The sequence below is a fragment of the Polistes canadensis genome, unplaced genomic scaffold (genome assembly GCF_001313835.1).
Source record: "Polistes canadensis isolate GaletaPanama2010 unplaced genomic scaffold, ASM131383v1 scaffold_95, whole genome shotgun sequence".
In the NCBI taxonomy this organism is placed as follows: Eukaryota; Metazoa; Arthropoda; class Insecta; order Hymenoptera; family Vespidae; genus Polistes; species Polistes canadensis.
The window spans coordinates 384555-399588 of NW_014569642.1; the positions used below are offsets into that span (position 1 = coordinate 384555).

The 15034-nt window shown below is 30.5% G+C and overlaps 2 protein-coding genes across 9 annotated transcripts; one reads left to right on the forward strand and one right to left on the reverse strand.

Moving 5' to 3' along the window:
• Window positions 1-648: 648 nt before the first annotated feature.
• On the reverse strand, window positions 649-9900 carry LOC106787206 (zinc finger protein 91-like). Of its 6 annotated transcripts, none has more exons than XM_014749382.1 (11): window positions 9556-9900; window positions 7363-7757; window positions 6873-7106; window positions 6603-6803; window positions 6111-6521; window positions 5551-6018; window positions 4557-4844; window positions 3849-4310; window positions 3614-3750; window positions 3326-3444; window positions 649-3249 (listed from the first exon to the last, which is right to left on the reverse strand). In XM_014749382.1, the coding sequence occupies exons 2-11, from the start codon at window positions 7705-7707 to the stop codon at window positions 1178-1180; spliced, it is 4737 nt and encodes a 1578-aa protein (XP_014604868.1). In that variant the 5' UTR covers window positions 7708-7757; window positions 9556-9900; the 3' UTR covers window positions 649-1177. The 6 variants fall into 6 exon arrangements, with proteins under 6 accessions (XP_014604868.1, XP_014604869.1, XP_014604872.1 ...); XM_014749383.1 differs by lacking the exon at window positions 9556-9900 and adding an exon at window positions 8335-8486; XM_014749386.1 differs by lacking the exon at window positions 9556-9900 and having other exon boundaries at window positions 5890-6018; window positions 7363-7776.
• A 1913-nt stretch (window positions 9901-11813) lies between these two features.
• On the forward strand, window positions 11814-15025 carry LOC106787197 (iduronate 2-sulfatase). 3 transcript variants are annotated; one of them, XM_014749354.1, is made up of 10 exons: window positions 11814-12188; window positions 12294-12471; window positions 12540-12670; window positions 12754-12925; window positions 13037-13186; window positions 13256-13393; window positions 13464-13564; window positions 13783-13930; window positions 14010-14182; window positions 14252-15025. In XM_014749354.1, the coding sequence occupies exons 2-10, from the start codon at window positions 12444-12446 to the stop codon at window positions 14591-14593; spliced, it is 1383 nt and encodes a 460-aa protein (XP_014604840.1). In that variant the 5' UTR covers window positions 11814-12188; window positions 12294-12443; the 3' UTR covers window positions 14594-15025. The 3 variants fall into 3 exon arrangements, with proteins under 3 accessions (XP_014604840.1, XP_014604839.1, XP_014604838.1); XM_014749352.1 differs by having other exon boundaries at window positions 11866-12217; XM_014749353.1 differs by lacking the exon at window positions 13256-13393 and having other exon boundaries at window positions 11865-12217.
• Window positions 15026-15034: the final 9 nt, after the last annotated feature.

Below are 15034 nucleotides of genomic sequence, written 5' to 3' on the forward strand. Positions count from 1 at the left end.
TCTCTTAACTTTATTTTATTAAATAATTTTTATTTATTGTTAATTAGTTGAAAATAATGATTACACTTTGAATAATTGTGAAATGGTGGCGCCATAAGTGGGAGATATGTTATACGCATGCGCATCAACAAATTCAAGGCGCAAGCGCACTTTGAAAAAAATGAAAGTAAAGTTGGTATATATATATATATATATATATCTGCAGGGGATATATTTAAAAGTGATTTCAAAAGTAACAACCTATAGTGTTATGAAAAGAAATAGGTTAATCGTATATAATGTATAAACAATAGGTAAATATTTTGTAAATTATAATTTTTTTTTGTGTTGTTTATTTATGTTATGTTAATTTTTATGTAGTTTTGTGATACTTACGATTAAACGACAATAAATGTATTCAATATTTAATACTATGAATAATATATAATACTTTGAAAAATATTATTAACGAATAAAAATTCACTTTTTATGGTGATAAATCAACTTTTTTGTGGTGATAAAATTCAAAATATAAATCTATAAAGCGTATTTAAATGAGACTTTAATATTCAAGGTTTGAACGTTGTAAATAAAATATATAAAATAAAAAGAAAAAAATATTTTATTTTGCTAATAAAGAAAGTAGAACAAAAATGTACGTATTCTTACATTGAATATAACGATTTATTAGCTATAAGTATATTTTTAGCATAATTTTAAAGATCATAGTCGTTGTTATATTTACAAAGATGATGGAGCGTTTATTGGTCTTTTATTGATAACAATTATTATTATCGTCTTTATAGATACATTAACTTTACAAATCAGCTTATAACAAAAGAATATATCACTTTAATATTCTATTATATAAGATAGAAAAAGAAAATAACTATAAAAAGCACTATGATGCCTAAAACTAAAAAATTATGCCTATATTGCAACAAAATTCTAGCACAGATTTATGCATAGTACATAAGCGTTATTTAAAATCGACGTATGAGTGTTTCTTACATCATTTAGATCATACTTGATATGGCTAAATGGTTTATATTCTTTTTCTTTTTCTTTTTCTTCTTCTCCTTCTTAAAAGAAGATATACGAAATTTGAAACAGATACCATATAATCATATATATTTAAAGATACCGTTCATTTAGATGGCACAATGGGCGTTTCTTTCATATTTTACATCTAAATAATTTAAACAAAAAAGCGTTGCTTGGTCTCTCCCGTATTTGGATCTACTATAACTTTCTCTTTACAATTATTAATATGCGACGCATTAACGTTAAACGAGCTGGAATTTCCGTCTGTTAGAGGGAAGAATCTTCCATCGGAGCACTCTTTAAAAAGTAATTCCATATTATTTTTTTTCTGATCTTCTTTCCCGTTAACAGCAACCTTTCTCATCGTTAAAGTAAGCAACTCTATGATAAGATAAGACTCAGGCTTGTATAGTCGGGTAAAATGCAATCTGATATGTTCGCCCACGTTTTCATCCCTTCGAGGAATATAATCGCAATGTGGACAGGATGGTGTCATCCGTTCAATTCCGTGACGTCTTTTATGAGCATCCATGGCTTCCTTATCAGTTGTTGAAAACGGACAATTCTGGCAACGAATTATTTCGATATCAATTTCGTTCGACGACGGTAACATTCCTTTTTTCTGCATTAATATCAATGCCTGTTTATCTTGATTGGAAACGTGCATAGAATTCAATGGAGTCGAAATAGAAGTTATACCGCCACTACCGGCTATTGTATTTATGGTTGACATAGAAATTGTCGTAACAGATGCTGCTGCTGTACCAGATCCAATTGTTTTACCAGAACGAAAATTCGACATGGAAAGATCGGTGATACCATCGCTATCAACCGATATAGTGTCATCCTCTAATCGTCGTCTAGATGCTTGTGCTTCCGCATTAGCCTGATGTTTCTTTAGATGTTGAATATAATTTGCGTAATATTTGACGGAGTAATCACATGTATCACACCGATATCGTTGTTTGGCGCCATGCAACGTCAAATGAACTCTATACTGTTCGCGTTTTTCAAACGCCGACGGACACTTATGACATTTGTAACGTTTTTCCTTCAATCTACCGTTACGTAAATAACCTGGATAAACGAAATTAGGATTACCACGCATAAATACACCGAATTGGGGATCAGGTAGAGATGTCGAGGTGGAAGAGTTAGACGAGGCCATGCCGTTGGTTTCGTTATGCCTTCGATGTACCACTTGATGTTTTATTAAATTTTGTGATGTTTTCGATGAGTAATCGCATTCGGAACATTTGAAACGATTGTTAGATCCATGTAAAGTCATGTGATATTCTAAAGCATCTAATTTGAAATATCGTGCTGGACACTTAGCACAGGTGAACACTTGATTGTTGGATCGTTGAGCAGACGTCCCCGAAAAAGAGGAAGAGTTCGTTGAATAGGATGAATCTTCAGATACTTTAATTACGATCCAGGCGACGTTATTAGAAGTGTCATTGAATTCTTGATCGCTGGCTTCAACACATGCAGTTGGAGGAGGTGGAAATCTTTGAGAATAGCCATGCAAAGTCAACAAATATTTAGTACGTTCTTGATATTCTGTAGAGTGTGCTTTCTGATGGGCAACAAGATGAGCTGGCTGGCGTGCTGCATACGAACACCACTGGCACATGTAAGCTAACTCGGTCATATGATAACGCAGATGTATTCTCAATTCTTTTTCACAGAGAAACCGTGCTGGACATTTACCGCAACAATATACTAATCTCAAATCACGCAGATCCGGTTCTGCTCCCAAGGCTGGCATATGTGTAAGATTAAGTAATGCCAACAAATCATTAAGCTGTTGTGAATCCGATCGTGCTTGATCGACAAGGCAGTGAACAATACCTGAAGAACCCGAATGCATATCCACGTGGGCGTTCATCACTTCTCTATGGGCACTGGTGTAACTGCAATTATCACAAGTAAAGAAGGGATCTTGACTTGGATAATCAACGTGCATCATCTCGTGATCGCAAACTTCCGCACGACGAGAAGTCACATATGGACAGTATCGACATTTTAACATTTTAATTAAGGTACCGTCCGGTCTCGTTACCCACACCAATGGCGCGTCAGGTAGGTGACGCGTGTCCAAAAGAACAGGATTTTTTCTATTCGAACTTGTCGTTGGTACGCTCGATAAGGATGCTCCATTGCTTTTTGACGTAGTAGGAATATTTTGTTCTATGGTAGTTTCTTTCTTTATATTATTATCACCTACGATATCAAAATGTTTTCATGAAATTTCATTTGTTGCTAATTCGAAGTGCAATCAAATGATAAGACAACGTACCGTCTTCAGAATTTATAGTCTGTAACTTGGACTTTAAAACAGGCATGCGAAAATCCATATTCTGTTGATGTACAACTGCTAATTCCTCTCCATGAAGTCTTGCATGTTCCAATAACTCGCTAATTACATACAAATGTTATAAATTAAGTAGACACACAAAAGTTCAAGATCAAATTCAAAATAAAGGATCCGGCCAAATAATGTATTTGTTTGAACACAGGGTGTCATCTAATTATTCAGCCGAACCTTACATATGTCATTAAATTTATAATAGATTAAATTACTTACGCTTTTGTATTAACGTAATATGGACAAAGATAACATTTAAATATTGCATTATTATTTGGACGATGATGCACTCTATGCATTGATAAAGATACTGTATCTGATGCAGAAAATGGACAATCTCCACAGCCGTAGATGTTCTATTGATAAATGACATATTTTAAATAAATAAATATTCTTATACGTAATTTGATACTATTCCTTAATTATATAAAAAGATACTCTTAATTATGCTTACCCTTTCTTCATTGACATTTTGATCAATGGCTTCATAATGAGACTTTACGTGCAACAGAACTGTATCCTTATTAGAATCTTTATAATTACATTTCTTACATTTCCACATAGTACGCTTGTTATCATCCATAGTTATTGTTGTAGTGTTTGTTGGTGATACCGTTGTAGAGGTCGAGATAGATATACTTGAATTTTGTACATTAGTGGTATTATTTTTAAGCAAAGATTGTCCACGATTTTTAACGGAAACTTTCAACGGAGGTGGATGTCTTAAAGATATGATGTTTTCATTGCGATTGTCATTATTTGTTATTAACTTAGAATCAACGGAAGAAGGAAGTTCAGCAGTCTGTGAGTAATCTTTATTACTCAGAATTAACACTTTAGTTGGAGGTTCACTAAAGTTTACTTCTTCTATACTTCTTTCCTCCATATTTTGATCATCCCATACTTGTTGCTCAACCTGAATTAACAAATTCGATACTTAATAAATTAATTCCACTTAAACCGAATACGTTTAACAGTATAATTAACATATAAATATAAAATCTGCAATACTGATTATATTTACATTGTTTTTTGACATAGCGAATTCATAAATTCTTGTATATCTGCATTTATACGTATATTTGTGAATTATTTTTGCCACCTATTTTAACATACATAAAGGCAAAATTCATAAGTCTGTATATGAAACAATAACTTTTACCTGTGCAAGGTATTTGTTATATTTCGAATAATTTCGTCGACCTGTTTCATCAGTCATAAGTACTCTAGCAGTCAAATGCACCGGATCTTTAGCTGCTTTAAGCTTAATATGCTTTGTAATATCCCATCTCCAATTAGAACGATATGCGCAGAGAGAACACTCGAACGGTTTCCTATTTAAATGACCAACTATGTGCACATGAAAACGACTTGCAGTTGATGCCCAAAATGGGCAATGAGGACACTTGAATACTCGTCGTCCATTTGGATGCGCAGAAGTTCCCTCGACCTAACAGAAGATATTGTACTTCTTGACTATAGCAAAGAATATTGTTGTTTATTATTTTGTTTATTATACACAGATGAAAAGAAGTAAATAAAGACGTTTCTTTTTTTTCTTTTATTATTATTATTATTACTATTATTATTATTATTATTATTATTATTATTATTATTACTAAGAGCAAATACATAGCACATGTGAACATTGATATTTTATGAAGATGAAAATGTATTTGAATCTAATGACGTACTCAACTTCTATTAATCTATATTAAATTTAATTTGTTTTCGCGTAACGAAAGTAAAAAAGAATTAAAAAATCCAATAATGTTCCAAAATAAGACACATAATGTAATAAATTTTTCAAATTGGCATACCCTCTCCAGTGTACCTCTGTCTTTGGCAAATTGACTTTTCTACGACTAGATGCAGGGATTTAAAGCATATTAGCTTTTCATCAGCAGCAGCATGTTTTATAAAACACACACACATATATATATATATATTTATATGTATATATAGATATATACATACATATGTATAAATAAGTGTATTATTAAAAATATAAGCTTGTAATATGATTCTACTGACATTAAAGCTTTTATACTTGACCTTACAAAAAATACCTTACAAAAGATAATGTAAATGATGTAAGCAGATCTTATGAGTTTCGTGTAAAAGTTTATTTTGTAAAAACTACATCTACGCCATACCGAAGATCCAGAAGAATTGTGCCCTCCAAGGCTGGTGTCCCATTCCAAATGAGAAGGAAACGTATATTCACTACTGTATGCAGTCATGCGAAGTTCCGAGCACTCAGTAACCTTCTCAAAACTACTATCAACCGGTGATTCTCTGCTTGTTTGCTGACAATACTGCATGTGTACTTCAAGATCAGTTGTACTCTTGCAACGTCTCCTGCACTTAGGACAACGTGACATGCCCACAGATACACTGAGAGCAGTGTGGTGTGTTTGTTTGTGAGAAGCCAGTTCTTCCATGCTACTAGCTTTAAATGTACACCAACATTTCAGATCAATCATGTTACTTACAGCTACCTCTGGCATCCCTTTGTTCATGGCCACTGACGATGATAATTTTTCTTTAAGTTTATCAAAAAAGGAGGCATTTTTTCTTTCAAATGCATTTACTACGCTATTAACATTCTTCTTAGAGTTCATCTATACATAATAAATAATAAAGCTTTATAGTAAGATAATTTGCATCTGCATATATGTAAGTAATTATTTAACAACTAACTTAAATTACCAACCTCTTTATTCCCATACAATTTAGCCATTTCGGTATCTCTTGCAATTTGAGCAAGTTCAGGTCTCACTCTAACGCGTGGAACTTTTAACAATGTAGCTGGTGTATTACTATTTAATATAGTATTAGATTTATTGTTCACTGGATTTAATGGAATTAACATTGGCAGTGGTTTTCTCGATTTGTTCAAGGCGATTGGTGCGTGACATTCTGCCAAGTGACGTTGCATTTCAGAATCCCAAGATGTTACAAACTGACAAGCTTTCTCTTCACATTTTAAAGGAATGCAATCCGCACCTGCAAGTACACTTTTCTTATCGTCAATTGATTGATCGGTATTGAAAGATTCCCCAAGATTAATAGCAGTAGTATTTCCAGTCGCACCGGTAGGTTCCCGAAAATCACTTGCACCAACCTAAGGAAAGTATTCATACTTATAAATATTTATAATCTATTTATAAAGATATAAACAAAAAACAATTAGAACAATGTTTACCTGATTATAACGTTTTGGACTATTGCGTGGTTTACGCTCAAATGGCATATTGCTTCTGCGACTGGATTGACCTACTGGAGGCTCGTGATGGTTGGTCTCGTGCACCGTTAAACTTTGTCGAATATCAGCAGTAAAATTACATGCTCTACATTGAAAAGTCCCTCCGCCACCGTGATTACGTGTATGTCGATCCAAGTTCCACTAAAACGTACACATTTATTTGATGATTATTCTTAATGCTTATTATAGTACATATTATAATAAACAAACCTTATATGGTGTACTAAAATCACAGGCATCGCACTTGATCATTGGCATGGAGTGATATTTGACATGCTTTGTATAACGTGCTCGCACATGCGTAACATAAGAGCACTTAGCACAACGAAAGAATTTTCGTTTAAAATGATGTACTCGTTGATGAGTTTCCAGATCACGTGAAGATAGTGCATCATAAGGGCACATAGGACATTGATTTTCACTTGTATCATGAACGCTTTTGTTCTTTAGAGTTTCATAAAACAAGGATATTAATAACATTAAATACATAAAACTTCATGTCAATAAGCAAGTATGGGCGTGTCAATGCAAAGATTTTGTTGTTTGTTTCAATAATTACGATAAAATCAATCAATCAGAATTTACTATAATATAATAAAATAACGAAGACTCAAATGAAGAATCTAAACACTTGAAAGCAAAGCATTTAAGATTCGTATGTTCTACAAATGTTCATTAATTTTCATTTATTTGTGCTTACCATTTGTTGATGTTCTTTTTTCACTTGCTCCAAATAAACATTAAAGTCCGATTGATCCTTCAAGGATTCTTCTTCATTGATGTCTTTCATGTTAAACAATTCCAGAGTAGAAAAAGATTTGCCATTAACATTTTGATTTTCCATCTGGTGATCATCGTTACTATAAGATTCTCCGATTTTCTTATTTTCCTTGAGTTGATTATTAACAGGATCATTTTTCGTTTCACTTTCTGCTTCATTATCTTCCAAATCGGTAATCATCTTTTGCGTTATATCCGTTTTAACTTGCTGCTGCTGCTGTGGTCGAGGTCGAAGTGCCCGCAAACGAGGCGGTCTTCCTGACATCTTCAAGGAATTTCTTTTGCTCCCATATACACATCGACGTTTCCTTTTATCTACCGAAGCAAACACCATTTATTCGATTTACCGTCAACGTTTATTAAAAATGACTAATGAACAAAGATTATCACGGAGTTATAAATCACCTTAGATCCACATCTCTAACAAGTATTTTACGAGAAGAGACACGAAAATATTCAATCAAATATCGGTCTATTTATTGAAATTATTTGACCATTCATAAAATCACAAATTTGTATTTAATATGATAAATATTTAAATAATATCTTTAAAATCATAAAATATATATTTTTGATAAAATAATATTCATTTCGAAATCACTGATTCTCTTTGTTTTTATCGACGGTGTGTCGTAGGTGTCAATTCCGGAAGTACCGGTAAAATATATCGAACCCAACGAGCCGCCATTTCTTTTGTTGGCTTGTCAACAATCTGGTTCAATATTAAGATACGACTAACCACGATTGTAATGTTAAATTATGACCGATTACTTATTCCAATATCACTCTTAACCGATTATTTTTAAACTCGAAGATTAACGAAGAATTTTTTGATAATATTATGTATTTTTTAAAACAAGGAAATATTTCTGAATATGAAAAGACGACTTACACGCAGGATATACATCATTAGCGTTAGTCCCACGTACGCCATTTTATATATTATTCGCATATACAACTACGTCCGTATTATCTTGTCACGGTTAGAAATCTTCTTCTTTTTCTTTCTACTATTACTTATTATCGTTATATTTATTCCCTTAGGTCAATTGTATCATGAATCATAAAGGAATTTACTTTGTTGTCAGACGTAACGCAAATTCAATTTGTACGTAAGGAATCATCGACGAAAAAGGAACCATTTTATTCTTTTTTTGTATACGCGAATAAATCTATTAAGATTCCTATTGAAAGATAATTTTAATAACAAACATATGCTTTTGTATACTTCAACGATATCGTACCGATATTGTTTTATTATTCGTCGATAAATTTATCGTACATGATATTCGTTTGGAGAATAAAATGTTTCTTGTATACAAATATTCATGACTAAGAACTATTGTAAACAAATAAATAAATAAATACAAAATAGCTATTGAATGTAATATTATTTTATTTAATAAAAGATATAAAATAAAAATCAATTATTTAACATTAATGGAAATTAATTTCTGTCGTTAACGAACTCGTCTCTTGTTAGAAAAGTACAAATGTTTGGTAGTGTCATCAAGGTGACCACCAAACTTTAAACGAATAGGTATGCAAAAATATTTCTGATAGCGTCAAAACGCTCGATAGAGCAAACGTTTACTTTTTCTCTAGATCCACCGTAGTCTAAAACTTTATATAAAACAAAACAACCTAAATGCGAATTTATCGATTAAACGATCTAACTATAATAGAGTCGATCGTAAATAATAAAAATAAAAAATACGTTTATCGATGCGTCGACTTATCCTCGATACGCAATGGCGATTAATGCATAAATATGTAAAATAAAAAAAAATACGAGCCTTTGAATAAAATGGCGACTAGAACTTCCGTCAATATAGGCGAGTGTAGTAACACATCCATTGACTTCCGGTGTCAGAGATGATCTTCGATGAAGGAAACGGAAGGAAGGAAGGAAGAAAGGAAGGAAGGAAGGAAGGAAGGAAGGAAGGAAGAAGTCCATGTTGGGTAGAGAATAGTTTTAAAAGGACAAATATCAAAGGTGTCACAAATATGGAGGATGGGTAAACGAACAAATATAATTAAACAATAAAATGATTTAATACAATAGGGATTTGGCATTGGAGAATTAGTGTTATTTGCTAGTTGGAAGACAAACCTTTCGGCGCGTCCGTCGTCGTTTCGAGTAAGTTTTCTTCCAATCGAGTGACAATTCCAGCGACAACGATATGGTGATCGACGGCTACGAGTACGGCATACGATTATATCGGCCGAATGAAAATAGCTTGTTTGGTTCGGCCGGTCGACCGATCTGAACCGATGTCGACCGATGTTGAGAGACTAGATGAGACCTCTGCTGAATTAACAACAGCCTCTTCGAAATCGTGTCTTCGCACAATTACGTATACCAGTGTACATGTACGACGGCGAAAGACTCGATACTCTGCCTGCTCGAGCTGACGTATCGTGCATTCGTAGGATCCCTTCTCTCTCTATCTTTTCCGCCCTCCTCTTCTCTCCCTCTCTCTCTCTTTCGCTCTCTCCCTCTATCTCTCTTGCACACTCTCACTCCTCCCTCTCTTATCCACCCCTACTCTTATACCTCACTCTCTCTTTCTGTCCCCCTTAACCTCTTCTTCGTAAGATTTCGATGGTACCGACAATATATATCTACATTTATATATATATATATATATATATATATATATATATATATTTAGTCCAATTATATACACACATTCATTTAAACTACTCCTAATAACTATTACTTCTTTCTTATTAACATTTTATTCTTCGTTTATATTACTGTCTACTTTTAAAATTTATTAAACGGTATTTTTATATAGATCTCTTTAATACTAATTTAATAAAAAGCTAAATTAATAGGTTAAGTTACTTCATACTGTGGAGAGGTGTACTATTTAACATTATGGGCAATTTAATATAGGTTCATATGTATATTATTTTTTTGTGTTTATCTTTTTTTAAAATATAATAACGAATATTATATTTGTATAATTAAATCTAAATTAAATTCAATGAATACTAGAGTAATTAAAAAAATAATAAGTGTAAACAAGTGCTTGAAATGTTCTTTCAAAAACAAGAACTTCTCTTGCAGAACGAATCGACTCGCTCGTGGATGCTGATGGCACAATATTGTAAGCGTGGCAAACCAGGCGCCATCTGCAATTCTTCTTTCTGGTTTCTATAATCGGGACCGTGTTCCTTTTGCTTCTGCTGAGCATTCGATGGCTCCTGTTTACATCGCCATTACAGACTGCCACCTATATACCTGATAATTTATTACCCTCAACTTTATAAAGATTATGTTTTAAAAAAAAGTAATATATATATTTTTTTATACCATTTAAAAATCGTTTCTTTTATTCAGTATCTTGCATCAAGTTCGTTACTTGCGTCTAAAGAAGTGGGAAAGGAAGTTTAATAATCACGAAATGGTGGTTGAGAGAAAAAGAGAGAGAGAGAGAGAGAGAGGGAGAGAAAGGGGTTAAAAAGAAAGGTGCGACGATGCTCTTATTTTCATTTTTTACTATTTTATTTTTCGCTTAAAAATCTTTTACGTTATATATAAACATATTGTTCTTTCCTAACATCGCATTGAATATCAATCTTGTGAAATTATTGTAAATTAAATAAAACAATTAACCAGATAACTTCGAATAATATACTATTGAATATTTCTATAATAACTAGTATATTTCACTATTCTTGAAATAATAAGTAATCATAAAAATATAATTTGAATCTATCATTATAATGAGTTTCTTTTTTCTATTTTTTCTTCTTAATTATATTGGAGGAGAGAGAGAATATTCGTTTTATAATTTCGTAAACAGACACATTATAAGTATTTAATTATTATTCACAAACTTTTTTAGCACATATATCAGCATTTATGTTCGTTAAATACGTAAATAAGTAAATACATCTATACGAGATTAAAAAAAAGATTTATCGAAAAATCATCATGACACAGTCAATTTTCGTTAATGGTATTTATCATATAAAAAATCATAAATAAACATTTTTTATCGCTTAAACTTATTAACGATTAGTATTACTAATTTTACAAAATAATTATATTTTTTTCTAATTATAATTAATCGAATATTTTTGCAAATTTGATGTTATTTCATATAAAGATGAACGCGGTGTAAGTATTTAAATATATTTTAATAATTTATCAATCTTGTAATTTTCTACATTATCGACTGCAAATATTATCGACGAAATTAATAAAAGTATATTGTGAACGATTTAACTCAATCGATAATTGTATTGATAAATCGATTGTATCAATGAAATTGTAAATAATTATTAATTGCATCAATTAAATAAATACCTCTATATTATTCAAAATGAACTAAATAAGAGTTACATGAATATTTCAAATATTTCAAAATAAAATGCACAAGAGAAATGAACTTTCTTGTGAAAAGTTTATTCAAATATAATTTCGTGCATATTTGCAATTACGCGAAAATACCATATACATGAAATATTTAGAAATATAATAATATTTAAAATCGTATAATTCAAAGTAGAAAGCAAATATATATAATTAATATATACAAATAAAATCTTAAATATTTTAATAAATAATGCTATCAATGTTGCTCCATTTATTTTGGTTAATTACGTTATCATGTAGTAGTGTTGCAAAGCCAAATTTTCTTTTAATAATAGTAGATGATTTAAGAACAACTTTGGGATGTTACGGGGATCACAATTCACATACACCAAATATAGATCGCTTAGCAAAACAAGGTATAATTTTCTCTCAAACTTACGCACAGGTTAGATGAAATATTTTTTCATCAAAATGAGTAATTCTCAATTTTTGCTATATTAAATGATTGTATTTAATTTTAGCAAGCTTTATGTGCGCCTAGTAGAAATTCAATATTAACAAGTAGAAGACCGGATACACTACAGTTGTATGATTTTTATAGCTATTGGAGAGATACAGTTGGTAATTTTACAACGTTACCAGAATATTTAAAAAATAATGGATACAATACTATGTCAATAGGGAAAATATTTCATCCAGGTAAAATTAAGGTTCTGTTGATGAAAGCTTATTATACAAATTTATATATTTAATCATAACATTCGTAGGTATAAGTTCTAACTATTCTGATGATAGTCCTTATTCTTGGAGCGAAAAACCTTTTCATCCTTATACAAATCGTTATAAGGATGCACCTGTGTGTAAAATTACCAAAAATTCATTTCCTGCAGAAAATCTTGTACATGTCATACATTTTATCTATTAATTAAATTTCATTATTTTACGATTTTTATTTATAGTATTTTAATGTATTTTTTTTAGGTGTGCCCTGTGGATATAAAATTCATGCCAAATCAAACATTGCCAGACATAGAAATATTGAAGAAAGCTAAGAGATACCTAAAAATACATAAAAATGATGCTAAGCCATTTTTTTTAGCTGTTGGGTTTCAAAAACCACATATTCCTTTAAAATATCCTAAAAAATACCTAAGTAAAAAATGTATTTGTATATTATTTGCATATACAGAAAAATGCATTCAAAATATGATTTTAAAATGGAATTTTATATCAGATAAATAAATAATATTAAAAACATTTACAGAATATCATCCATTAGAAAAGTTTGAAGTTCCTAAGCCATATGCTTGGCCACATAATATTGATAGCGTTTCATATAATCCATGGATAGATCTTCGTAAAAGAAAAGATATACAAAAGTTACGTCTTAAATTTCCATGGGAAAAAATACCAGGTATTATAGAAATTTTTTCATTCTAAATATATTAATTAAAATTAAAAATATTTATTATTTGTTATTTAGAAAATTTTGCCAAACTAATAATACAATCATATTATGGAGCTGTGTCTTATATCGATCACATTATTGGCAAACTTATTTATCAATTGCATATTTCTAAGATTTTGCAAAAAACTGTGATTATATTAACTTCTGATCATGGTAAACAATGTTAAACTGTGTATTAGAGATGCAAATTAAAAATATTCTATAATAATCTGTTATTATACAGGCTGGTCTTTAGGAGAGCATGCAGAATGGGGCAAATATAGTAACTTTGACGTTTCAGTACATGTACCTTTAATAATATCGATACCTTATACGACATTTAAGGTATATAATTTTTATATGTATTTTGTTTATTAAATCGAAATTTTTTTTACGTTTATCACAGTCGATAATATTATCGGCAGCGTTTCTCAATTGTTATATCGATCTGTCGGTATAATTTGTATCAGTATCATTGTACATTACAATTTTTTACATTGTTGTTATCTTATTTTGCTTATTATATTTATAAATTTTTTATTAGAACATTATATTTATTTAAGAAAACAAAAGAACTTTTTACCGAAAATGACGTTAATACAGCTGATAAATTTATATTTCAATATAAAGGATATACAAATATAAAGACTTCTTTGACTAAAGAAAAAGAAGATACATTTTTACAATATACAGATACTTACACGAAAACAGGTAATTTAGAGAAATACTTTATTGAAATAATATTAATAAAAAGTATTACAAATATAAAACAAGTTCTGATTTTTTTTAGATGCCATTGTAGAACTGGTTGATATTTTTCCTACAATTGCTGAATTAGCAAGAATTCCAATACCAATTTGTTCAAACATAGAAAACAGGTATAACAATAATAAAATAGATTCATCAGTGTGCACAGAAGGAGTTAGTCTTTTACCACTTATCAGAGCTGTTTTGGATAAAAAAGTAAGGATGGATTGTATCATGTGTTATCCATAAATGATAGTTTTATTATAATTTTATTGGTAATTTAAGACAATATCATGGAAGAAAGCAGCATTCAGTCAATATCCAAGACCAGGTATAGAACCTACATTACATCCCAACAGTGATGAACCATATTTGAAAGAAATAACTATAATGGGATACAGTTTGAAATCACGTGAGTACAGATATACTGCTTGGATACCATTTATATCCAGAAACAAAACAGTCAATTGGAAAATAATAATTAGCGAAGAATTATATAATCACAATGATGATTCAGCAGAGTATTTCAATTTAGCGACATTTCCAAACTTTCTAAAAAAAAAAATTGAATTAAGAACTTTGCTTAAAGATGGTTGGAGAAAAGCCTTACCGGATTACACGCAATAAAAAAAAATAATTTTTATATATATATACCTCTAAAATATCTTAAGAAAAAGATTCAAAAATAATTACCCTTTTTTTCTTGCTTTGCATTAAATAGAAATTAGAATAAATATAACATATGCTTGTGTATATTTCGTAAAATAAACATAATCTAATAGAATTATATCTAGTACAATACTTAAATGAAATACGTAAAACAATGATTTTTAATGTAACGTGCTAGGTTGCTAAAATCAATCAAATAAACTAAATTTGTACGGAATAACTAAAAATCTAATTTATTTCATTGACACAACCATTTAGAAAACTATCACTCGTTTCATGCAATATATATATGTTTGTAGTATTGAATTATATATATAATCATAACTTTATATTTATAAAATTATGTTTGTCTGCATGTAATACTTTTACAAATAAAAATATGCTTGATAATAAAAAAAC

Excerpts from the sequence above, each read along its gene's own strand:
- LOC106787197 (XM_014749352.1), top strand. The coding sequence starts at position 12,023 with ATGCTATCAATGTTGCTCCATTTATTTTGGTTAATTACGTTATCATGT. Across the intron at positions 12,472-12,539 it reads AGGGAAAATATTTCATCCAG|GTATAAGTTCTAACTATTCT; the intron begins GTAAAATTAAGG and ends TAACATTCGTAG. Across the intron at positions 14,183-14,251 it reads GAGCTGTTTTGGATAAAAAA|ACAATATCATGGAAGAAAGC; the intron begins GTAAGGATGGAT and ends TGGTAATTTAAG.
- LOC106787206 (XM_014749381.1), bottom strand. The coding sequence starts at position 7,776 with ATGGTGTTTGCTTCGGTAGATAAAAGGAAACGTCGATGTGTATATGGG. Across the intron at positions 6,522-6,602 it reads GTCCAAAACGTTATAATCAG|GTTGGTGCAAGTGATTTTCG; the intron begins GTAAACATTGTT and ends TACTTTCCTTAG. Across the intron at positions 6,019-6,110 it reads AATTGTATGGGAATAAAGAG|ATGAACTCTAAGAAGAATGT; the intron begins GTTGGTAATTTA and ends TATTATGTATAG.